The 26,778-nt window shown below is 44.2% G+C and overlaps 1 protein-coding gene across 3 annotated transcripts in view; it reads right to left on the bottom strand.

Moving 5' to 3' along the window:
• Window positions 1-374: 374 nt before the first annotated feature.
• The window catches only part of UBAP1 (ubiquitin associated protein 1), a 64,720-nt gene continuing 38,316 nt past the window's right edge, over window positions 375-26,778 (bottom strand). For all 3 annotated transcript variants that reach the window (XM_068424445.1, XM_068424444.1, XM_068424443.1), the window contains 7 exons: window positions 23,169-23,209; window positions 9,795-9,919; window positions 8,015-8,944; window positions 5,135-5,170; window positions 4,479-4,676; window positions 2,898-2,999; window positions 375-1,490 (listed from right to left, as the gene is read on the bottom strand). In XM_068424445.1, coding sequence (XP_068280546.1) covers window positions 1,350-1,490; window positions 2,898-2,999; window positions 4,479-4,676; window positions 5,135-5,170; window positions 8,015-8,944; window positions 9,795-9,919; window positions 23,169-23,202 — 1,566 coding nt within the window. In that variant the 5' untranslated portion in view covers window positions 23,203-23,209 and the 3' untranslated portion in view covers window positions 375-1,349. The remainder of the gene's footprint in view (window positions 1,491-2,897; window positions 3,000-4,478; window positions 4,677-5,134; window positions 5,171-8,014; window positions 8,945-9,794; window positions 9,920-23,168; window positions 23,210-26,778) is intronic.

The raw sequence follows: 26,778 nt of genomic DNA, 5'->3' as shown, positions 1-26,778 counted from the left end.
AAGTTAACAACATAATGGAGACAAATGCCATCTCCTTTGGGGTCCTGATGAGCTAAAACCTCCTACTGAAAAACCTAGACCGAGGCAATGAGCTGAGCTGTTTTCCCCTCCCGATGTCCAATGGTTCCAGCTCCATGCTCTAACAGGAGTTTGGATCCCTAGGCTTGGTTTTTGCAACAAAACAAAAATAAGCCACAGAAAAAAGCAGCACGGTCCACCACTGCAGCTGTCTGCCTGGAGATCTCTGGTTGTTCTGCCCAACACAGACAGCATTCATGCATGCCTACAGGAACATGCAGCACCTGGGTGGGCAGGATCCAGCAAGTTCATCATCTGCTGAAGCCAAAGAGCATGAGAGATGGGAATCATGACACTGGGAGTTACATTTGAGGGTTTTATTAGTTGTTCTTCTGCAGAATCAAAATATTTAGCAAATTACTTTAAAGATTCCTCAAGACTGCTGATATTTTATGCATTTAGAACTTGAACAATGTACAAAGTAATACTTTGAACTATCAAAAACAACCCAAAACCTGACTTCTAGTACTAGATGTTATTATGTAATTCTATAGCAGTGTGAGAAATGGAACTAATGCAGTGAGTATATTTGTTTTAAAGAAAGTACTTGAAAGAAACCTCCTGCATCACACTGTGTTATTTAAAACAAAAAGATAACTGATTTCATAGCAGGGCATTGTCTTAAATATCCTACAAACATGGGGGATTAAGAATACTGAGCCCCACCTCTCTGCCTTCAGGTTCAAGAACCAACACAAGTTGCAGGTCCAGGTAGAGTTCACAGCTTATCTGTTTCAAGAGAACTTGGACACCACTCAGTATTGGACGCTCATGTCTGGCAGAAGTGTTGGATGCATTGGTAAAAAAAAAAAACCAAACAAACAAACAAAAAAAAACAAACCAAAAACAAACAAACAAAAAACAACCACAAGAGAAACAGCTTCTCACTTTATGCATAGCAACAGTTTCTGAACCAGTGTTTTATTAAGTTACAGACTAACTTTTAACCAAAAACTAAAACTCCATTGCACTAAAGGTCAAATTTAACCAGTTAATCTGGACTGTGACACAGTCAAGTAATTCAGTACAAGCAGACACCATGAAAGCAGCTTCAAAGAACCAAAGCATCCTAGTTTCAGAACCAACTTAGTATTCTTCTGTCCAACTCCAGTGCAACAGTGAGGGGGAGAAAGCACTCCTGTCTCTATGTACAATTCCAGTAGAGGTTAGGCAGTCTAAACTCTGTGGCCAAGCTGAAAAAAGGAAACTTAGGAAAGGACACTTTAAAAGGTGGCGGGGCTGGTCCTGCTCAAGAATCCAGGAATATGTTTTCAGCTGGCTCCTGCACGGGCCATTAGATCTTCCAAAGCGTTGTGTTTGTCGTTGTTATGTAATAATAAGACCTCCTTAATGTCTTTTAGTTCAAAGCCCATTTCTTTAAATTGACTCATTAGTTGGAGAAGTTCTGTGATCTGAAAGACACAGACAGTCCATTATTTGCAAGAGAAAAGAGGATCAGTGCTTGGTGAAGGTTTAGCACAGAGCCAGCAACTGGGCACCCCATGGGGTGGATTCCTACTCCCCAAGTACAGCCTGTTCCAGCTCCGTTTGGAGAAAGTCCACTCACACGAGAGCTGATAGAGCTCCGGGTACAGTAGCCCATGGAGCCTCACTTTCAGTCCCCTGTGTTTGCAGTCCTGCATTTCCAAAATCCTCTTCAGCAAGGGCACCAAAGCTCAGTCTGTGGGGGAGTCTCTCCCAGTAAGAAATTTATCAGCCTGGCCTAATTCAGACTCTGATTAATGTCACCCTGTTCCCCCATCTAGCAGCTACTGCTGCATCTGAATTTTTTTAAAGTTACTTTGGGAACAGTACAGTAGCCCTTGCTATCAAATGGCTCTTCAGATCTAGGGCAAACTTGGGAGATTAGCACAAATTCTATTGGACACACTGTGTACGATACTACCAACATCGACCACGAATCCTCCCTGAGCTTTGAAAAAATAAAGTAACAAGAAGCAAATCAACTGATCAGACTTTTATGAACCCTCTGCCATTTACAGGGCCTCCACTCCACTCCAGGTGGAGGGGGGGGAACCAAAAAACAGGTTGAAGTGTACGATCAGGAGATTAGCCATTTCCAATTTTGGGGTTAAGCCAGTAGCAAATGTGTTTCCTGAACTCAGTCACTTCTCCCATCTTCACAGTATTGTTCCTCTGTTTGCAAGCTCATCACTAAGTCCAAGAAAGGCAGGAAGGCATATATATGTCTGGGGAGGTTGAGTTGCACCTCTAAAGATTTCATATTGGCACACAACAGGCTGGCAAACTTTAAAAGATCCTGCTGTCCTCTGCCCCGGCTACCTGCTCCTGCCTCTGTACTTTCGGTGCTGGTAAAGCAGCCAGACAATGAACCAGACCCCAAAAACCATATTTTCCAGCTTCTTTCAGAGAGAGCACTAACCCAATTTGCTGAGCAGCCAGGCAGATGCGTTTGTACAAGGGAGAAAATTCATGGCCAGGGCAGGCTGGCAGGGTTTGAAAGATAATTTGCTGCTTCTGAAATTAACTCTCTGTACCAAGCACCTCACCCACAAGAGAACTCTGGGTTCAAAACACCACAACCAGAATAAGCAGGGTCTTTAAAAAATCCTGTCCCCATAAAAATGCATGTAAGTGAGAGTGATAAAGCAATGCAGAAGAATTCTAATGCTTTAACACATATTCACTTTATCACCGCGAGGATGTCCTTCAGCAGTCAGTTTTGGAAACAAGGCAGCATTACCACGAAAGTCAGAATTACATCAGCCAGAGAAACTGCTGCTGGAATTCTCCATCACAGCGCATTCTCTCTATTCCTTAGCATGTTGCGCCCTCACCTTCTCCTCTGAACACTGGTGCATTTCCAAAGCTGCTTCAACAAGAAGTGGATCAAAGCCCTTCTCACAAAGCTGTCCACGTGCAAACAGGTAATCCAAAACCTATGGGGAATGAAGAAAAGAAACTAAGTTTGCAGAGGGGTATTTGCAGCGTGTGGTTGAATACCATCTCTGTACATGCGGATGGGCTGAGCACAACTCTACCCCAGGCTTCACCAGGGACTGAGATAAAGTCCTTCCTAGTAGAGTTGAGATGCTCTTTATGCAAGAGCTTGTTCAGAGAAAACAAACGAGCCCTTCTGTCCTCCTGTGCTCTCCCCACCAGCTCTGAACATCATCTTCCACTCTAGTCAAAACAGTCTCAGAAGCTTATCTTTAGCCTTCCGTGCCTGATCATTGAGCAGAAGGCAGAAGTTTAACTGTGCTTGCTACAAGTTTTTAAAATGAAACTGTAGGTCCAGCAGTTAAGAGGTGTCAGCTTTTATCTTCCTCTCAGACAGCTGCAAAAGTTGATGCAATCTGAAAGCAGTCAGCCTTTTAAGATCAACTTAGCATACTGGTAAGTGAGCTGCAAACCCCAGCTCACACGCCCAGAAATCGCTGCCAAATTTCTTATCCGTCCTCAACTTTGAAAGGTATGGGGAAAGGTCAGATAGGTAATGCTAGGAAGGCGAAAGAACGCAGCCTGCAAATACAGCAGGATTTAAAACCACCCTCTTAAGGGACATTTTTTCCATTTGATACTACAGTTCACTCCAGAGCACAGCTTAAACCAGTCTTGATGTGTAGGTAGTTGGCAAGCAGATCAGCTCCACAAGCAGAAGTCACTGGAATGACATTCCTCCTCAGGCGACAGGTGCAGTCTTGCCAGGTGATGCTCTGCGCAGCACACAGCCTGTCTAGGGTCATCACAGAAAGTTTGGCCACGCTCTCCCCGCTTTAAAATGTTTGTTTGAAGCAGATCCAAGACCCAGAATCACGCTTCACCCTGCAGCACTTTATGCTATGGTTTTAGCAAGCACTTGAGGCAACACGAGGCAGGAAGCACCACCAGAGCACACAAAAAGTTGGTCAGCAGTGCCTTGAGAGAGCCTTTCAGGGCTGTCATAAGCCTGCAGGGGCCCATCTCTCTACAAGGAGAGACGTCAGCATCGTAACCTGTGCTCAGAACAAGGGAAGTTGGCTGTTTTTTTGTTACACGGCACTAAATATGGCGTAGAACCACACTAAGCTTCCTTTGGATGGTTTTGTGGCTCCTGGGAAGACTCAGTACTTCTTCCAGCTTCATGTGGAGCTAAGTGCCCATCCCAAGCTCAGCACAGGTCTGACTCAGCACCTACAGGTGTGGCTGACTCAAGCAGTCTCTCATCAGAAACACACACAGACACTCTTTTCTTTGGTTTTTGGAGCCTTTACTGCCAGGTGACAACTTCTCTAGCGGTTAATATCGCAGCAGCTACAGGCTGCAACCCCTTGTTAGAATAAAAGTATTCCCCCCTATCCATTTTGCAAACCCAAGGTTGTTTCTCAGCAGAATCAGCATCCAATCACGGGTTTCTTCCCCATTGCACAAGCTCTTACCTGGTCTATGTTCTGTCCCTTCTTCTTCATGGCTTTCAGGACATTCTCAGGAGAGTACCCCATATTGACGACTGTCTCTACGCACTGCCTCTCACCAGCAGAGAGGACCTGCTGTAGTTCAGGAGCGAGGCCACCCGATCGCTTTGTGCAGCTGATGTTATTGGGCACTTTAGACACTGGGAAATTTTGGTGCGTTACCTAAAGGGGAAAAAACAGAGGCTGAGGCGATGATCATCTTCTGCATCCCCACATCCTGTTTCTGGCTAGTGCAGAACCAGTATATCCCATGTAATTAACCTGAGAGGCTTTCTAGACTGCCCTTGGGAAGTTACTGACTGTTACGATGAAACCAAGCAGTACACATAGTCTGACTCCCACCATACTCTTTTTACCCTCAAAACAACAATCAACAACCCAGATTCTTCACAGTATCCCCTCTCCTACTGGTGGACAAAAACCTTTCAACACCAAACCTTTGCAAGAGTGAAGGTCCTTATAATAGAGCCAAACCCTGTACCTCAGAGAAAGCATGGAGATTGCTTCCTTCACCCCAAGTTTACTCGTCACCTATGATTTTCTGTACTCAAAGGAACACTACTTCTGGAGACTTTCAGAAACACGATACAGTGCAAGCATGCAGGTATTCAGGAACTTACCACAGGGATTTCTGTTTCCTTGTCATTTTGGCATATCTGTTGGACAACACACAAATAAGATTATTATAAACATTATGCACCAGTTAGCAGAATTTGCTACAGCTGGGGGAGAAGGGTTTTATGGGAGAGATCTGGGAATAAGTCTACCATACTAGGGAGACTTGTGGTCTGATCATGCTTCCACATGTGAGATGCAGATGTTATGCAGTTGTGTGTAGTTATAGAATAGCCATCATAAGGATCGTTTCTTCTCTCAGCACTCTACAAAAACAGATTATACTCCAAGAAGGATGTGTCCCCCCTCATAATAATTTAAGCTTGTTTATTCTGTCACTGTGACTGCTACATGTTCATACAGCTCAGTGTAACATGCTGGCTCCTGTTCAGCTCTTGACCCAGTGCTATGCTGCCTGAATGACACTGACAATTTTAAAGTCATTGCCTAGAGACTTCCCTTGATTTTTTTGACCATGAGAAGGGGTAAGAGAAACATATACCCCTTTTCTACTCTCAAAGCACTGCATTTCATACACCATATATGAGCAATGTGGCACACTCGCTAAAAAGAGCATGTGATTTTTCTACCAACAGCCAACACTTGGTCCCATTCCCAGTACACCAACAAGGCTGGGTAACAGCCCTAGATCCAATTCACTGGTAAAGCATAAACTCCAGTGGTAACTCCAAATCCAAAATTACAATTTCCAGTCTTGTGAGAAAAAAATTTATATATAAAATCACAGTGGAATACACTGGGACACACAATTATCCTGAGGCTTTCTAAAAAGGACAGGCTTATTCTTGTGTAACCTTGAAGAAAAGGGACACATGACTCTTCTGCTCCTAGCCACAAGGATGACTGACTTCCTTCTAATATTTTCATACTCTGAGGATTTTTGTTACATTTACTTCAATTTCTTGAAGCTCAGGTGTCATTTTCCAGCCACTGGGACCATATTGTAGAAATATGAAACAAGTATATTCTGAAGTCTTGGAACTGAAACAGAAAGAACTAGTTCTGTCAGCATACCTATTTCTTGGTTTGCTACTTCAAAAGCAGAAATAGTTTCAAATTAAGATCTTTATTACTTCTCCTAGTAAGACTACTTTTTGTTTGTTTATCAGTTTGTATCTTCCCTTACAGCATTCTCAAGACCTTCCCTCTTGGTCTTTGTCCTGGGTTCAGCTGGGATAGAGTTAATTTTCACAAGAAGCTGGGAGGGGACACAGCCAGGATAGCTGACCTGAACTAGCCAAGGGGATATTTGATACCATATGACATCACGCTCAGTATATAAACTGGGGGAGCTGGCCAGGGGAGGAGGGATCACAGCTCAGGAACAGGCTAGGTATTGGGTTCTGGGTGGTGAGCAATTGTATTGTGCATCACTTGCTTCATATATTCTTTTACTAGTAGTATTATTATTCCTTCTCTCCTTGTGTTGTCCTATTAAACTGTCCTTATCTCAACCCACAAGTTTTACCTTTTTCTTCCAATTCTCCTCCCCATCCCATGGGGGGGGGAGTGAGTGAGTGGCTGCGTGGTGCTTAGTTGCTGGCTGGGCCTAAACCACGACAGTCTTTAAGAAGTTTTAATCCAGCATAGAGATATGAATAGAGTGAAAATTTGGCCATCTGAATGCCCATCTATCTAGTTGTAAGTGATCTTTCATGTTAATCCCTAGAGATGTGTCATACTTCAAGGTTTCACCTCTGAGCTCTCAAACCTGTGATCTGTAGCAGTGAGCAGTTGCTCACCACATTGCTGCTTCTGCCAAAGTTTATTGTATTAAATTTGTTCTAGTGATCAATAAACAGCTGTTCTGCTGTGCTCTGACAAATACACTAGTTGCCAGAATACCATATTTCACAATTAATAATGCATTTACCTAAGCCTGAAAAGAGAAGAAAACAGGAGAGAAGCAGTGTCACTTGTTTCAGAGCACATGGTGTCACACGAAAACCTATAGTATGCCAGTAAGGCCACAGAACCACTGAAGCACCGCTTATATTGGACAGAAGCAGCCAGATTATTTTAGAGCCAGCTAGAGGATTTGACTACACAGTTTCCACTAGGCTTCATGAGTATTGGTGTCCAGATCTTAGGTCCTTTGGAAAAAAAAAGTCACAAAGAGACAAAGACAACAGCTGGTGTGAAGTTAAGTGTCCCCAAAGTAATTTTAGAACTTGCTACAAGCTTGAGGAAATGATGTGTCAAACTCCTGTCTCAGAGCTGTACAGAAACCAACTGTAACATTAAGGATCTGAGATGATCCTCAAGACTGCTTTTGGTATCCACAAAGCAATCCTTCCACCCTCCTTTACAAGGAAGAGTGTAAACACCAGATTTCAGACCACCATCATTTTCATCCTTTTAAAGGTTAGATTTTAAAAGGATCTCAGAAAAAAAAGAAAAAAACAAAACCTGCATTTCCCATTATTTCCAGCAAATAAGCAAGCCGTGGAACAAGTCTAGCAGAAATTTAACTCAAAACCTAAGAGCAGTTCAGAATCTGATATATCTCAGTTGGATAAGACAGAATGCAGGACTGTACAAAGAAGATATCTTATACACTTAGCTCAAAGGTGTGCAACTATGAACAAGAGCTGAAAAGCTGAAAGAAAAGTCACTAGAATTGTTCTAAAAATATCAGATTTGGGGGAAACCTGCAGAGTAATAATCTGAGGTTCAGAACCGCCAGCATGAAGACCAGTTTGATTAATCAATTTGCTGCGTATATGAAGAGGAACTACCATATGTGATCTACACACCACTCCCATTAAATGAACCTAAAACCATAGGACATTTTAGAAGCAACATTTGCCTTCACACCTCCACATCTCCCCAGCAACCCCAATTCTAATCCACTCCATGTTTACCGTAGTTGCTGTGCTTTGAGGTGATTCTTCTTCTGTACAAACTGTCGACACAGCCAGGGAAGGCAGTCTGGATGAAGAGGATAATGTTGATGTCTTCATGCCACTGTCCTCATTTAGAGCAGAAAGACCAACCATATGGTGTCCATTCAGTTCACTAGCTTTACTCTGAGTGCAGGTCTGCAAAGAGCTGAGCAAAGTGCCATTGCGGAGACAGGTAGTGCTGTGGAAAGTGCTCGCGAGCTTTGATGATTTTTGATCACTCTCATCAGAGTCAAGCTTAGGAAAGGACAGGGATTTGATATTGCTCACTGAAGTGATAGGGGACAGAGACACTTTGGAAGACAAGGACATCTTTTCGCAGTTTCCCAACTGCGGTAAAGTGATAAAGCCATTGGGTTTGTGAAGGGGCTTGAAGTCCAACGTGGCCCTTTCTATAGATGCCAGAACTTCCTCATCTTGCAACACAGACTCAGACCCTCCTTTTGGCAAAGTACTATCTAACAGCTGGGCAACAATTGGCCCAGTAGTACCAACATGAATTTCAAGAATATTTTTTAATTCCTCCTTATCATCGATAGTTTTTAATTCCAGTTTGTCAAATGGGTCTTCTTCACATTCAAAATCAGCTAGGTTGAAGTCTGCTTTTGGACGGGGTGGACTGAGAACCTTTTGCTTCACAGTGCTGCTGTCAGCTGGCGTGGGAGTAAGAATATTATTGTGCTGCAGACTAGTGAGGATGGGGTTAATAGGAGGAGGCACGGCCTCAGGGCAAGGTTCCTTTGAGAAGCTCATTTTGTTGCTGACCTCTGGAGCTGCTTTTGAGTTCACTATCACTTCTTCTGCCTTGTGTTCAGCTTTTCTCTGGGCAGCTTCAATTTTTTTGATATCTTCAGCCCACTCAATTGTTTTCTTTTCCAGTGAGAAGTCATACTGACTCGGGGTGGAGGAAAAAAGAGAGGAAAAAAAAAAAAAGATAAATTATAAGGATCATAGCCACTAGGTTGGGGGGGGGGGGAGGGGGGGACATCTACAGCAATCTGTCACAGCTGAAGTGAAAACAATCATCAGTTTGGACTGACAAGGAAAATCATGGATCCAAATTAGAAAACACAGTTCAATTAGATTTCCTGTATCACAACTTGCATTTGGAGATTAGATTTTCAACAGTTACGCTAAAGCAACTGATTTAATACTACCAGGAGTTTATGGTAACAGAGACATGCTCCTCAAAGACCTGGAAATCATCTGTACCAACCTGTAACCTGTTTGCCCTACAGCTAGAAAAGAATTCCCACTCAGAACTGCACAGAAAACAAGAACTGGAAATTTATTTCTTCATCCCACTATTGTGAGAAACCATAAAATATGGTCATAGAAAGAGTTGTTACCCTCAAACAAGATTCTGCAAGTTTGCCATAGCATGGGTGTTATCATTTTTCCTCTTAAAAATGCTACTCAAATTTAGTCAGTGTAACATTTAGACCTATAAGTATTACACAAACACTGCGCTTTTTTGAAGTAGATACACTAAAATAAATGGTATTAGGCTTTTTAAAGCAATAATAAGAAGAAACTTTTTGCATGGCCTGTCATATTTAGCTTGCTATACATTCTAACAGATCTTCTGCAACTACTGCCTGGCATACAAAATGACACTACAGGACCGACAAGACTAACATTTGAACACGTGCAAACTCTGACTGCTTGCATTTTACAGCACCACATGTTGGGGGCCAGGAGCGAGGGGGAAGACAGCAGAAAGGCAAAACAAACCACTTACCTGGGCTTCTCTGACAAGTTGAGAAGAATCAGGCAGGCAGAAACCAATGGGTAATCCAACTTTCGCTGGGGTTTTGAATTTGTCTCCTATTTTAAATAGGACATCATCAAGATAACTGAAAGGCCCTAAGATCAAAAGCAGAAATCGTATCAAAAAATCTTAAAAGAGTTTAATGGATTCAATTAAGACTCACATTTCTGTATTTGGGAGCTATTTTATCTCTGCTGCCCCAACTACACCAGGTGACTCAATACAAAGGAAGTTGCTTGATCAGAAACACATTGAATCTGTTTGGACTTCGCTGCCTCAGTTTTGGTTTTGGTGGGTGTTTTTTTTTTTTTTTTAATATTCTAGCTCATAACTATTAAAAAAACAAACCAAACCAAACAACACAGCAATCCAACAATTGAAATTGAACAGATTTTGAAGTCAATATACCAAACATTTTAGCTTCCCTTGTGACAAGACTATGCCTACACAACTGGAAGCTGAAGCTCTCCTGAACACTGTATTCTGTTACATCTCTAGAAAAAAAAAAAAAAACCACCATCGTTTTTGTCATATTCAAAACAGGCTTTAAAATGACCCAGCTTTAGAGCATCTAAGACAAACTAAAATCCAGGTTTTGGCATACAAGTAGGAAGTAACATTTGTACAGAAGTGGTCACAAGGGCAAAGTGATCCAAAGTCTAGAAGCTCCACTTTAACCAAAACACAGTGAAATAGCTCAAGACTATTTAGCATAGCAATATCTGATTTTTGAAAAATGGCAATCTAACTTAATCAGCTGTCTGATTTGTGATCACTCCAATGAGAGGCCTCAGACTTATTTCATGGTCCTCCATCTGTCCTTTGTATCTATCACTTACATGTGGTATTTAAAAAGTGTTTTAGGACAAAACTTTCTTCAGGCATCCTGCAAACTCATGAGGCAGAATCACTTAGCGCTCAACCACCTCCAAGAAGCCAAACTATAGTTTTGTTTTCCTTGAGCTGCTGTGAAGAAGTATTAGAAAACCCATGATATAAATTGCACTCAGTTTCTCGATTAACTGAAAGGGGTTTCTTGGATCACTGGTCTAAGATTTTGCAATTACATGCAAGGTTTCTGGCTGTGTATAAGAGTCTGAAGTGTTTCTCTAGCACTCATTTGTAACTTTGCTTTCAGTGCTGCGGATCCAAAAAGACATTAGTGGCAACATTAAGATGGTGTTCAGTGACTAATCTCTTACTCAGTGAGCTGTGGCTTGCCATTTTTATCTGACCCATTTTCATACTCAGATGACAGTTTAAGTACTGTTTGTGTTCCTTCATAGAATCACAGAATCGTTTTGGTTGGAAAGGACCTTTAAGATCATCGAGTCCAACCATTAACCTAACACTGCCAAGTCAACCACTAAACCATGTCCCTAAGCGCCACATCTACTCGTCTCTTAAATACCTCCAGGGATGGAGACTCCACTTCCCTGGGTAGCCTGTTCCAATGTTTGATAACCCTTTTGGTGAAGAAATTTCTCCCAATATCCAATCTAAACTTCCCCTGCTGCAACTTGAGGCCGTTTCCTCTTGTCCTATCATTTCTTACCTGGGAGAAGAGACTAGCGCCCTCCTCGCTACAACCTCCTTTCAGGTACTTGTATACAGCAAAAAGGTCTCCCCTCAGCCTCCTTTTCTCCAGGCTAAACAACCCCAGGTCCCTCAGCCGCTCCTCATAAGACTTGTGCTCCAGACCCTTCACCAGCTTCGTTGCCCTTCTCTGGACTCGCTCCAGCACCTCCATGTCTTTCTTGTAGTGAGGGGCCCAAAACTGAACACAGGATTCGAGGTGCAACCTCACCAGTGCCAAGTACAGGGGGACAATCACTTCCCTAGTCCTCTGGCCACACTATTTCTGATATAAGCCAGGATGCTGTTGGCCACCTTGGCCACCTGGGCACACTGCTGGCTCATATTCAGCTGGCCATCAATCAACACCCCCAGGTCCTTTTCCACCAGGCAGCTTTCCAGCCACTCTTCCCCCAGCCTGTAGCGTTGCATGGGGTTGTTGTGCCCCAAGTGCAGGACCCGACACTTGGCCTTGTTGAACCTCATACAGTTGGCCTCAGCCCATCAATCCAACCTGTCCAGATCCCTCTGCAGAGCCTTCTTACCCTCAAGCAGATCAACACTCCTGCCCAGCTTGGTGTCATCTGCAAACTTCCTGAGAGTGCACTTTATCAATCATCTGGATGAGGGGATCAAGATATTGAACAGAACTGGCCCAACACTGAGCCCTGGAGAACACCACTTGTGACCGGACACCAACTGGATTTAACTCCATTCACCACAACTCTTTGGGCCCGGCCATCCAGACAGTTCTTTACCCAGAGAAGCGTACACCCGTCCAAGCCATGAGCAGTCAGTTTCTCCAGGAGAATGCTGTGGGAGACTGTGTCAAAGGCTTTACGAAAGTCCAGGTAGACAACACCCACAGCTTTTCTCTCATCCAGTAAGTGGGTCATCTTGTCATAGAAGGAGATCTGTTGACTCATCTACAGCAAGGCAGTTACAGGCTCCAAAAAGATGAGCAGCTTTCAAAACCAGAAACATCCTGTTAATTTAGAGTTAAATGATTATGTGCTGTCAGCACTTGAGCTCTTGTACGATGCATTGTGCTGGCTGGTCCCGGAGTCCTGTTAGGACACAGGTGGTATTCCAGCTTTGAATAACCTACATCCCACCTACACCACCAGGATGAAAAAGTGCTCCAGAGAGAATATAATAGTATTTTCACTGACCCTTACTGAGAAGCACACATTCAAGAGCACACATTCAAGCATTACATAGCACAGCATCCAGATGGCACCTCACTGGCCACTAACACCACTATTTGCAACACAGCATCCAAATAGTATTTGAGCTGGCAATTTGAGAACCTGGATATGCCAAAGTGTTTGCTTATGCAGAAATAACAAGTGTGGCAGCCTTTGCACTGAGAGTGGTAAAAAATGGCCAGGTCAAAGACAACCAGATCTCCTGACTGCTCAGAGGCTGGTATGACTGCTGCTAGTATGCCCTGATTAGTCCCACTGGCACAAGTCCTGCTCTAAGCAGGATGATCCAAGCGAAGCAGGATTACCTCTCTGCACCGATCTCACAGCCCAAATTGCTCAGTGTGCAAATACTTGTCTTATTAGACCTACTGACACAGTAAGTGGTAGACACCTCCCTTTGCACAGCCTTCTTGTTTTCCTGAAATAGATACTAGCCACAGAGGGTACAAGCACACATTGTGGTATTTACATAGCAACACTCTTTGTTTTGGTACAATAAAAAAACCTAAACATATCTAGACTAGATGGGCTGCACTGACAGCTACCAGTTTAGCCTCAACAGTTAGACTAAGGAATAAAAACCTTCTAGTTTCTTCCCAGTATACTGATTTTTTTAATAATAGCCACTGCTATAACCTCATCTCAAATACAACTCTGCTACAAAACCTGCAAGCACACGTTAAGAAACACACCAAGTGTTTTAGGACGTTTGATGGTAAAAAGTCTTACTGAAGCAAAATATTGATGCACATAGTATTCACTTTGTTCCAGCCCAATCAGAACAGTACTAGTCTAGCGAAGTTAAAATCTGATTCAGAAAGTCAAGAATCCTTTTCTTTTTGCAAATGGATGACCCTTCTGCCTGAACACACCGATGGGTAAGGGTGCAAATTGTTTTAAATGGCAAATTCTAAAGCAATAAGCAAAACCTACATATAGAAAGTATTACACAAGCCACTGTTTCAATAGTCACATGTTCGAGTGAAACAAAGGGTTTTTTGAACTGTTATTTAACATGGCTGTTAGCCACTTCATCCTTTTAGCAGTTAAAAGCATATTGAGGAAGTTCTGAGAATAGCCCTGACAAAACTGTACCTGTCAGTCTGATCTCTGATGCCATGCACTATATGATATTCCTGGCCCAAGGATCTACTAGAAGAGTAAGATTTCTCTCTGCTATAGCATAATGCAGAAATCACTGGCCAACTCATAGAAGTGTCCTCCAGTTTGGTAGCAAAATGGAAACATTTCAGATAAAACCAGTTACTGGTTATGAATGGGGAACAGTTTTGAAACCAAGTGGAACTTAGTTTTTGCGATCACACAAACCACACATGTAATTTTCAGAAATTTGAGTTAAAAGCTTTCAAGTTGTACAGTGACAGTGACAATACAACAGCAATATTAATGTACTGCACTTGGTATAAACCACGCCTTTTGCGCAACAGATGAGAGCTGCATTTCTAGATGCCACTAATTACTACAACTTAAGCTTGAACTTCCAATTATTCAAATGACAGGAGAGCACCTGAAGTTACATGCTTAGGCATAGTTATAGGTGTATGCTAAGACTACCCTTCAAGACAGGAAAAAGTTCCTTCCTCTCCATCCATACCTTATGTTCCCATCTCCATCTGAACATGGTCCTGAGCAACCTGCTCTAGGTGGCTCTGCTTGAGCATGGGGTTTGGATATGATGATCTCCAGAGGTCCCTTCCAACCTCAACCATTCTGTGATTCAACAACAGTCTAAGCTCCAATAAGCAGCTCAACAATAAATACAAGAGATACCTCAACTATGTTGACCAATTTCATCAGCCTGCCAGAGACACTGAGCCAAAGGTAGGTGTTGAGCTAGATGCTTTACAGTAAGCCAAAATTCACTTGGTGGGATTAATTCTTAACAACTCTGGAGAAAACTGAAAAAATTGCCCTGCTGATTTCTTAAGACATAATAAGCCAAGAAAGTTGCTCCACTACTCCTCAGAAACAGTACTGTGACAGTGTCACTGGTATCATTAGGAACAGAGAGTACACAAAAGGATAGAAAAGTTAACCAGCCAGCTTACAGCATCATTTGGTTTGATGTTGTTATTTTGAAGTCAGGAGCATGTTCCACCACACCGTACTGTTTTGAGGAATATCTAAGACAGAGTCACAGAATCACAGAATGTTAGGGATTGGAAGGGACCTCGAAAGATCATCTAGTCCAATCCCCCTGCCGGAGCAGGATTGCCTAGACCATATCACACAGGAACGCGTCCAGGCGGGTTTTGAATGTCTCCAGAGAACGACACTCCACAACCTCTCTGGGCAGCCTGTTCCAGTGTTTGGTTACCCTCACCGTAAAGAAGTTTTTCCTCATATTTATGTGGAACCTCCTGTGTTCCAGCTTGCACCCGTTGCCCCTTGTCCTGTCAAGGGATGTCACTGAGAAGAGCCTGGCTCCATCCTCATGACACTTGCCCTTTACATATTTATAAACATTAATGAGGTCACCCCTCAGTCTCCTCTTCTCCAAGCTAAAGAGACCCAGCTCCCTCAGCCTCTCCTCATAAGGGAGATGTTCCACCCCCTTAATCATCTTCGTGGCTCTGCGCTGGACTCTCTCCAGCAGTTCCCTGTCCTTCTTGAACTGAGGGGCCCAGAACTGGACACAATATTCCAGATGCGGCCTCACCAGGGCAGAGTAGAGGGGGAGGAGAACCTCTCTCGACCTGCTAACCACACCCCTTCTAATACACCCCAGGATGCCATTGGCCTTCTTGGCCACAAGGGCACACTGCTGGCTCATGGTCATCCTGCTGTCCACTAGGACCCCCAGGTCCCTTTCCCCTACGCTGGTCTCCAACAGGTCTGCCCCCAACTTGTACTGGTACATGGGGTTGTTCTTGCCCAGATGCAGGACTCTACACTTGCCCTTGTTATATTTCATTAAGTTTCTCCCTGCCCAACTCTCCAGGTTGAATTCTAGCTTCGAGCAGTGTCTTTGATAGTCTGGTTTAGGAAGCAGAAGAGAGAAATAAAAACAGACTCAAAAGACAATTAGTTCAGAGTGTTCACAGATACAAGAGCAATTGCTGAAGAGCTGGCAGCTATCTAATACAGAAATTAATTGTCTTGCAGCAGGATCACTGGGCCACAGCAAAGGAGACCATCTAAAAATAAATTTTTGATACGACATTTTTATTAATCCTTAACCATGTATTTAAGTGAGACATTTCTTATTCTGTACTTCAACTGTACACTTTCAAGACTGAATAAAAAGCTCAAGGAAAATGGAATTCCCCAGGACCCTCTTATCTGAAAGATTAACCAGGAAGATCAAGGCTGAGTTTCTAAAAGCAGAAGTTTCTATAGCATGAGAAATCATGTTAGAAATTTCACATGAACCTCCCAGTACTGCCTTGAATGATTACCGATTTGAAGAATCACAGAATCGTTTTGGTTGGAAAGGACCTTTAAGATCATCAAGTCCAACCATTAACCCAGCACTGCCAAGTCCACCACTAAACCATGTCCCTCAGCACCACATCTACTCGTCTTTTAAATACCTCCAGGGATGGTGACTCCACCACTTCCCTGGGCAGCCTGTTCCAATGTTTGATAACCCTTTTGGTGAAGAAATTTTTCCTCCTATCCAATCTAAACCTCCCCTGGTGCAACTTGAGGCCGTTTCCTCTCGTCCTATCATTTGTTACTTGGGAGAAGAGGCTGACACCCGCCTCGCTACAACCTCCCTTCAGGTAGTTGTAGAGAGCAAAAAGGTCTCCCCTCAGCCTCCTTTTCTCCAGACTAAACAACCCCAGGTCCCTCAGCCGCTCCTCATAAGACTTGTTCTCCAGACCCTTCACCAGCTTCGTTGCCCTCCTCTGGATTCGCTCCAGCACCTCCATGTCTTTCTTGTAGTGAGGGGCCCAAAACTGAACACAGGATTCGAGGTGCGGCCTCACCAGTGCTGAGTACAGGGGGACGATCACTTCCCTGGTCCTGCTGGCCACACTATTTCTGATACAAGCCAGGATGCTGTTGGCCTTCTTGGCCACCTGGGCCCACTGCTGGCTCATATTCAGCCGGCCATCGATCAACACCCCCAGGTCCTTTTCCACCAGGCAGCTTTCCAGCCACTCTTCCCCCAGCCTGTAGCGTTGCATGGGTGTAGAGGTTTGGATAAGTGAGAAGGGGCACGATCTTGTGCCACTGAGCAGTCTGAGCAACCCAGGCTTTGAGCTACGCAAGAGTTAAGTCCAGAGCTCCGAGTATGTAAATCCATAGACCAATCACAAGTGCGATCGGGGCGCGTGATTAGCATGTACTCAGGTTACCGCCTATATATTCGCGGCATGCTTTGCGAATAAACGAGAAGCTTCCATACTCACATTGAGATCGTGTAGTTTACTCCAGACCGTCGCCCAGCACCCGCGAGCGCGCCCCCCCATTTTTCCCCGTACTTCAACTGGTAGCAGAGGATGGTTCCCTTCGGCGTGCTCTCTCCGAGACTGTGGTAAGCAGCAAAAAGGAGGTGTTGGGAAAAAGACGGCTGGGAGAGGTGCTGTTCGGGTTCAATAAAGGGCAGAGCAGACACTGGAAGAGTTGGCCACTCAGCTCCCAGAGTTCAGGTGCCGTTCAGGTCCAAGAAAGGACAGAGCAGACACTGGTTGGTGCTGTTCGGGTCAAATAGGGCAGAGCAGACACTGGAAAAAGGGCAGCCATGGAGACAGAGGCTGCAGCCGCTTTACTTGCAGGTATTCTCTCTAAGAGAGGGAGCGAGACAGCGGAGAAACAGCTAATTAAGCTGATAAAGTTGGGCCAGCGCTGGGGACATTTTAAAGACACAGTGCTTGTATTTTCTGTGGAGGAATGGAGAGAAGTGGGAGACATTATGTGGGAAAAGACTGTTGAGAGGGACCCCGAGGAAAAAGAAATTAAGGAGGTGCGTGAACTCTGGCAAAACGTGATAGAGACTTTAAAAACTATGAGGGCAGCAAGAGAGGTCGCCCGCGCGGCTGCTGAGATGCGGCCGACGCCGCCGGAGCCCACCCCCCCGCTAAAACGGAAAAAACTCGGTTTCTGGCTCGTTTCTTCGGGTTACCGGCAGTTAAGGGCATGTCAGCAAACATAAAGCCATCCATGGCTGAGGTCCGTACGGCGGTAGAAGCGGCGAACTCCCGGGAGAAATGGCGCAGCAAGAATTTAGAGGAGGAGGTTGCGAACAAAGAACCACGTGGTGCTCCTAGGACCGCATGGCAAAGAGAGTGGAAACAGGAGGGGGAGGGGTGGTCAGCTCTTCCGGACGCTGCGCAGCTGGCCGGCGGAGAGGCGGGGGGCCTCATCCCCTCCGCGCCGCCGGAGTACCCGCCCCTTCCGCCCTCGCCCTGTCAATCAAGATCGACGGCATCTACACCACCTGACTGTGGGAACCCGGAGACGGATGTCACAAGTCTCCTGCAACAGGTTTTGTGGGAATTACAGGATTTAAAGGTACAGCGACCCGAATTAAGAGCATCCGCTCCTGGATTACAAAACAGAGACAACTCCAGGGATGCTCCGCTTCCACCTGCACCTAGGGCACCGAGGTGGAGTGGGGTGATTCGTGATGCCATATTAGGAGGACACTGGAGTGCAGCTGCAGATCTAGGAGGAGTAGGAGCTTTTCCAGTGCTACAACAGAATGGAGTAGCTACTTGGGAACCACGTGATTGGAAAATTCTTTAACAAACAAAAGCTGCAGTTACCCAGTATGGAGTAAAATCAGACGCTGTAGCAATACTAAATATACAGGTTTAGTACTTTTTTTTTGCCTGTTAGTGAATGTTTTACATGTGTAAGGTTTTGGTTGAGATGTTAAATGGTGGAGGAGTACTGTGGATGTGAATGTGGGAAGTAATTTTAATCATGTGTAATTGGTCACAGGGCCTAAGTTGCAGTAATTAACTTGTTGCTGATTTATTTAACAATGCCTTGTTGCTTTGTATGCATTAATGTTTGGGTGTAAAGATTGTGTGTATATCCAACAGGGAGCCACAGTATTTAAATTGACCAACCTAATGTTACAACTGCTTTGAGGTGGCCTATGACTGAAGAGTGAATGCAGATTACTAAGGGACTGGTGGAGGAACAGTTAAAAGCAGGACATATCAAACCCTCAGTTAGTCCTTGGAATACACCCATTTTTGTCATCCCTAAGAAAAGTGGAAAGTGGAGATTATTACATGATTTACGGAAAATTAATGAGCAAATGCAAGCAATGGGAGCATTGCAACCAGGTATTCCGTCACCTAACATGTTACCAGCAGGATGGCATATATTGATTGTAGACTTGAAGGACTGTTTTTTCACCATATCTTTACATCCTCAGGACACCATGAGGTTTGCCTTTTCTATTCCTGTTATCAACAAAGCGGAACCAGCTCAGAGGTATGAATGGGTAGTTCTACCGCAGGGCATGAAAAATTCACCTACTTATGTCAGCTTTATGTGGCATGGGCACTGAAACCATTGCGCCAGCTATGGCCACAGACTATCATCTATCATTATATGGACGATATTTTGTTATGTCAGGCCGATCCTTTTTCAGAAGAAAGTCTCCACAAACTAACAACAACGTTGGCGGAGAAAGGTCTCGTGATTGCACCAGAAAAGATTCAACGAACTGATCCCTGGAAATACTTAGGATGGACAATTTCAGATGCTCAAATCCAGCCTCAAAAGGTGGAGCTACATACAGATCTGAAGAACCTGAAGGATGTACAAACACTTCTCGGAGATATTCAGTGGGTCCGTAACTGTGTTGGTATCTCGAACACCGAGATTGCCCCCCTCACCGAACTGCTGCGACGATCACACCCTGCTGACACCATACAGCTGTCTGAGACTCAACAAAGCGCGTTGCGGTCAATCATCGCCAAATTACAAACTGCATGGTCCTTGCGACGCATTCGTGAACTACCTGTGTCTCTGCTTGTAATTAACAGTGAAAATATGGTTTGTGGTGTCATTTGTCAGTGGCAAAACAAAAAGGGGGAACTCCCCCAGGGCTACAACCAATGCCACGATAAAGATGAAGCTTTTTGGGTGTTGGAATGGGTATTCCTTAGTGTACAACCGAAGACAAGCATACAGACTAGACCAGAAGCCATAGGGGAACTAGTGAGAAAGGGTAGATCTCGGATTATAGAATTAACGGGACTGGATCCAGCGGATATTAGTATTCCTGTTAATGCTGTAGACCTAGAATGGTGGTTCCGTAATTCTCGACCCATTCAGGAGGCGTTTTTGGGGTACGAAGGAAGAGTCCATTCACAGCAACCGAAAGGCAAATTATGGCAGATATTACAGAAAAATCAATGGATAGAAAAATCTAAAGTACAGAAAACACCAATAGTGGAAGGGTTAACGGTCTATACAGATGCGGGAAAGAAACAGCACAAAGCGGTGTGTGTGTGGCAGGAAAAAGGGGATTGGGTACACCACATGCTGTATGGTCAGACCGATGATACCTTACAGACTCTGGAACTATCTGCCGTAGGCTGGGCCTTAACAAATTGGCTGGATGGGGCTATAAATATAGTCACAGATTCTATGTACATAGCAGGTGTCATCCCACGATTGGAGGAGGCATTGCTCCGAAACACACAAAATCCCCGCCTTGGGCAGTTATTCTTGCAATTACGGTCTATTATGCGACAACGCAGTGTGCCTTGTTGCATAATACATGTATGGAGTCATCAATGGGATCTTGGTTTGGGGAAGGGCAATCAGGTGGCAGACTCTCTGGTTAGTCCTGCTTGCCATATTCCTCCTTTAGACAAATTTCAACAAGCCAAAGTCATGAGCATTTCCATCAAAATGCAAAAGGAATACAGAGACAATTTGGAATAACAGAAAATGAGGCAAAATCTATTGTTCAAGCATGTCCGAGGTGTGGGGCTCAGGGACCAGGCATTGGTATTGGTGTAAACCCGAAGGGCTTGGCAGCACTTGAGCTATGGCAGATGGATGTAACACATATTCCGGAGTTTGGGAGACAAAGATATGTACATGTCACAGTAGATACTTTCTCGAGGTTAATCTGGGCATCTGCAATGTCCGGAGAAAAGGCGCAACAGGTTTGTAAACATTTGTTGGCATGTTTTGCCATTATGGGGGTGCCAGAACAGATCAAAACAGATAATGGGCCAGCATACACCAGCCAAAAGTTTCATGTATTTTTAACACGCTGGGGAGTGAAACATGTTACTGGTATACCACACTCCCCGACAGGTCAAGGGATCATCGAACGCACCCATAGAACCATAAAGGAATATTTAAGGAGACAGAAGGAGGTAGATACTGATCCAACATCGCGGTTGCATAAAGTGTTGTTTACTTTGAATTTTCTGTGTTTAACAGGGGACCGAGAAGAACCACTGGTTGTTGTACATCACCAGCAGTTGAAATTTAATAACAACACCATTATACCTCAGTTACAGGTGATTTATCGGGAACCTGCTACAGGGGAGTGGAAAGGACCGGTGCCAGTGATCCTTAGTGGCCGGGGATATATGTGCGTGGCCACCGACCAGGGACCACTTTGGGTGCCGAGCCGATCAGTAAAACCACACCTCCACGAGAAATCGGATGGGTGATGGAACTGGTAAAAATGGTTCTTACGAGAGTTTTTGTGATTGCAGTTATCTTGTTAATGTTACCATGTTCATTTTCTTCTTTGCAGAAAGTGTTAATGAAACTTGTAAATCAGGCCTGGCTTGCTCACAAACAAGAAGGGGGAATTGTAGAGGTTTGGATAAGCGAGAAGGGGCACGATCTTGTGCCACTGAGCAGTCTGAGCAACCCAGGCTTTGAGCTACGCAAGAGTTAAGTCCAGAGCTCCGAGTATGTAAATCCATAGACCAATCACAAGTGCGATCGGGGCGCGTGATTAGCATGTACTCAGGTTACCGCCTATATATTCGCGGCATGCTTTGCGAATAAACGAGAAGCTTCCATACTCACATTGAGATCGTGTAGTTTACTCCGGACCGTCGCCCAGCACCCACGAGCACGCCCCCCCGTTTTTCCCCTTACTTCACATGGGGTTGTTGTGCCCCACGTGCAGGACCCGACACTTGGCCTTGTTGAACCTCATACAGTTGGCCTCAGCCCATCAATCCAACCTGTCCAGATCCCTCTGCAGAGCCTTCCTGACCTCCAGGAGATCAACACTCCCACACAACTTGGTGTCATCTGCAAACATCCTGAGGGTGCACTCGATCCCCTCATCCAGATCATTGATAAAGATATTGAAGAGAACTGGCCCCAGCACTGAGCCCTGGGGAACACCACTTGTGACCGGACACCAACTGGATTTAACTCCATTCACCACAACTCTTTGGGCCCGGCCATCCAGCCAGTTCTTTACCCAGTGAAGCGTATGCCTGTCCAAGCCATGAGCAGTCAGTTTCTCCAGGAGAATGCTGTGGGAGACTGTGTCAAAGGCTTTACTAAAGTCCAGGTAAACAACACCCACAGCCTTTCCCTCATCCAGTAAGCGGGTCATCTTGTCATAGAAGGAGATCAGGTTAGTCAAGCAGGACCTGCCTTTCGTAAACCCATGCTGACCGGGCCTGATCGCCTGGTTGTCCTGTACGTGCCGCGTGATGGCACTCAAGATGATCTGCTCCATAACCTCCCCCGGCACCAAGGTCAGACTGACAGGCCTATAGTTTCCCAGATCCTCCTTCCGGCCCTTCTTGTAGATGGGCATCACATTTGCTAACTTCCAGTCCCCTGGGACCTCCCCGGTCAGCCAGGACTGCTAATAAATGATGGAAAGTGGCTTGATGAGCACTTCTGCCAGCTCCCTCAGTACCCTTGGGTGGAACCCATCCAGCCCCATAGACTTATACATGTCTAAGTGGCATAGCAGGTCTCTAACCATTTCCCCATGGAAGCTACATTACATACAACAAACTGAACTTTAATGTTCCACAAAAATATTAATCCTTCAAATTACACCCCATTTTCTAAAAGATAAGCACATATACAGGCAAATAATTTTTATTATACCAATCACCTGTATGATACTACACATCTCAAATGTAGAAGATATTCTCTTCTTCACTTGTCTGCTGAACCAGATTAGTCCAATTTAGGAAAAAAAAATCACTGCTGAGCAAAAGGCAAGCATAGCTCAATGATATATTAAAAGCTTTACTTTCAATCCAACTTCTCATGTGACTTCCATAGAAAGGAGCTACAGATCTAGCATCCACTTCAGCAAACATCATATTAGTATCACAACTGCAGTTCAGCTTTGATTTTGAAGGGGGAAGTGGGAGGTATTATTCTGCCATGAAGGAGTGGGGAACAGTCACAGGCTGAATTTCAGTTTAACCAGAGAACAGGCACAGCATCAGCAAGCAACTATGCAAGAAGTAAGCCAAGGCACTTCATTCCTAAGAAAAAACTACTCAGAGGCTAAACAGATTAGTCTCTATGGACTGTCTAGGCTGGGACATTAGTCAGCAGCAATAGCAGGATTCATCCTATTGAAGAGACAAGGATACCAAATTTCACTTACCATGAGAGTCAGATCCCAACTTCTTAGAAGCCATTTAGAACCTGAAAAACATTTTAAAACAGCTTTAACAACTTTATACATGTAGCACAGCATAAGCCTATGCAGTTCTACAGCATCTTATCTCTAGATTATGGGACATGTTGCAGACACTTATCCTGTTCCCAAGATAGATAAGCAAACTTATTTTATAGCTCTGAGAATTGACTGAGCAGACAAATAACTTAGCCCAGGGTCTGACAATCTAAATGGCAAAATGAAGAAAAAGAAAAATCAGAGCCGAGAACCAGCCAGGTTGATCAGGAAGGCAGAGAATTCCAGATTACAGTGCTCAGAGGCCACTCCGTCCCAGCTGCATGGAGCACACCCTGCCTCCCCTGGCATTAAGAATACCCTTCCTACTGGAAATACCACACTGATTCTCTTCAGTTTAATCCCTGTTGCTCTAAAAAGGGATACTATCATATTGGGTATGCAGTCAGTTAGCCAGCGTGGCACTTGTCTAGACACATTGGGTAACGCACAGATAACAATACAGGTATACAATAAATGGTACCATTAGGAAGATATTTTCGGATACACACAAGAAAACAATGCTAACAATAGTCCTCATCCACTGCCCACAGAATTTTACTAACAGCTTTTAAAATTTGGATACAAATCCTACATGGCCAAGATGTTAAACACAGAAGCGCCTAGCCAGTTTTTAACACAAAGCAGGCCTGTCCTAAGAAAAGAGCTGTCAGCTAAAACCCTGCTCCAGGATGCTTATGGTATGTTCAATAACATAACTGGTTCTTTTGCTAGCTTAGAAGTACATCACAAGATCTTTCTCAAGACACCACAGCATAATTCTTCAAATAACTGAATTTTTAAGTCCTCCTTTGACATTATACATGACAAAGAACCAGAGTTGCCCTTTGTTTCTGAAGTCCTCCAGCTCATAGACTGAAATGCCCAACAGCCATTCTTCAAAAACCTGGTACACCCCCACCAGCAGCAGACAGCGCTCAAAGCACAACTTGGAACAGATCCAACATTCACACCCATCATTCCCCAATCGAGATCTTACTCTTAGCCTCACTGTTTCCATTGCGAATTCGAACTGCAAACGTTACCTTTAAGGAATGGCATCATAAAGTGAAGATTACACAGACAGCTTAGCTATTCCTTCTGGCAGCTGCTGACATGTCTGGGGTCAGGAAGAGCTAGTTTCAAGTACTTTATGAAAGTATCTTTTGCTGTGCAAAGGTCCCTTTCAACATTACATTGAAATCAATAGGTGAACCAACCCTACTGGCTAATGGGAATTCAACACGTGGCTAAAGTCAAAGATGTACGAAGATTACCCGGGTGCAACCAGACTTCATGAAACACAGCAAGCAGACAGTAGGCTATGGGGAAGCAAGTCATACTGGGCAACTCTAGGTGTACCTTGTACATAGAAGTCGTGTGTTATTCTGCTCGATGTTTGTCAGGTTCTTCTCAGCATATGTCACCATCTCTCTCAACATTGGCATTACGTCCAAAACCACTCCACTAAGCTAGAGAACTGGTTTTGTCACTAGCTGGCAACTGCTTCTCAGAAGCGAACAAAACATTGCAGCTTCAAAGATGGAAGAAAAATGAGGTGAAACAGTGCCAAGCCTACCATCTCAGGAAGGCTGTCAAGGGCAAAGCCACAAGACCACCCATTACAGTTGCACGTCAACTACTAGAGCTGAATGAGCTTTATTAGTCCCAGTGCCGCAGAGAAGGAGACCAGACCGCAGGCTATAGCACATGAAATAGGCTGCACCTTTCAGACCCAATCACACTGTCAGACAAGCTGCAATTGATATCAAAAGCTTAAACTGTAATTTAAAATTTAAGAGAGTTAGTTACAATATTAATCATAAACTAAGCTAATCAACTTTTAGAAAGTATGGAGTCATGTAATGTATTGTTTTTTTAAGGCCAAGCAGAACCAATTCTAAGCAACAGAAACAAACACCAGTCATTTGGACAGAGACTAACCAAGCTGGTTGCTTGATTTGTGGGAACCCACCGAGCACCCAGGCTTGCACAAACCTGAAATAAATAAGCAATGTCTCTCCTGAGTGTGTGACAATTGACTCATTGCACACCAGGCCACAAATCCACTTTTCGGACAACAGTTTTCTGGCAACCCAGATGGGACAGCCGTGAAAGCCTTGCCCAGATCAACTTGCTGGCTACCGGTGGCGGAGAAGCTGCTCTTCGGATTCCAGCGCGCACCGACCTGTTTGTTCATGGACTCTGCGAGTACTCTCCCCGTGCAGAGCAGGTAAGCAACTCAAAGATGCAACGTGTGAAATAGAGACATTGCAAGGGGGGTATAATAGGTAGAAAATTGTATAAAGGATAAAAGGTACATTTGTGCATGCTTGACAATAACTGGAGTGCATGAAAGTGTGGGTAAGAACATTCTTTTTGGGTAACAATATGGGAGCAGGACAATGGGCAGGACAGTCCGCTGAATTTCCCCTTTGCGCTCCATTAGGATGCATCCTGAAATATTGGAATAAGTTTGGTACAGATCCACTGACAAAAAGAAAATTAAGGGAATACTACAGTCAATGGTGGCCAAAGTATAAATTGGAAGATGGGTAAAAATAGCCAGAAATGGGAACTTTGAATTATAATACTATTTTACAACTTATGTTATTCTGTAGAAGGCAAGATAAATGGGATGAGATCCCATACATAGATTTGTTCTTTTCCTTAATAAATGATCATGAAATGAGAAGGCAGTGTAAATTGTTGGTATCCGATTCAAATGTTTTAATGATGATGGAAGAGAAAGGGAAATTACCTTCTTGTTGTTCCGCTTGTAGTATTGGGAAATGCTGTATAAAAGTGGATGATGAGGAAGATGATATACAGTTGTGGGTTTCTTTTGGCAATAAACAGGATAACGGTTCTCAAAATGACAGTTCTCGGGGAAGGGGAAATGAAGGATTTAGCCCGATTGCGGGCAGAACTCGTGCTCAGCAAAATCCGGTCCTTCAGGCTCCCTTACAGGAGACAGACAGACCAGATAGAGTACAGCCAAATCCAGTTCTTCAGGCTCCCTTACAGGAGGCAGTGGGACCGGATGGAATGCCAGTACAAATAAAGGTACCATTTTCTACCTCAGACTGAATGAATTGGAAGGAATCTGCTGGGTCATATCGGGACAACTCCAAAAAAGTTTATTGAGCATTACAAATGACAACTGAGAATCATAATCCTGATTGAAAATATGTAGAGGGGTTTCTGGAGGAGAATGGTCATGTAATGAGCCAGAAGTATGAGAGTATGGAGTGAGGGCCTAGCTGCGTGACAAGAGTCATGTAGTTAGTGTCAACAAGCCGACCTTGGAGAGAAGAAATGAGGAAAAACAGCAGTTGAGCAAACAAGAATTGAGGGAGTAGCCAGTGGGAGCCAAACACGGAGGAGAAGAAACAGGAACTGATGGAGCCAATCAAAAAAGGACCAGTGGCAGAGCAGTAACCAATCAACACATCAAAGAAGAGTGTGCTTGAAGCGTGGACAGTAATATTAACCAATAGCAATGCACATGCATGCAGACAGGGAAAGTACAAATGTATAA

The sequence above is a fragment of the Nyctibius grandis genome (genome assembly GCF_013368605.1).
Source record: "Nyctibius grandis isolate bNycGra1 chromosome W unlocalized genomic scaffold, bNycGra1.pri SUPER_W_unloc_2, whole genome shotgun sequence".
NCBI classification, from domain to species: Eukaryota; Metazoa; Chordata; class Aves; order Nyctibiiformes; family Nyctibiidae; genus Nyctibius; species Nyctibius grandis.
Note: the sequence above shows the minus strand (reverse complement) of the source record. Positions and strands in the feature narration are given on the sequence as shown.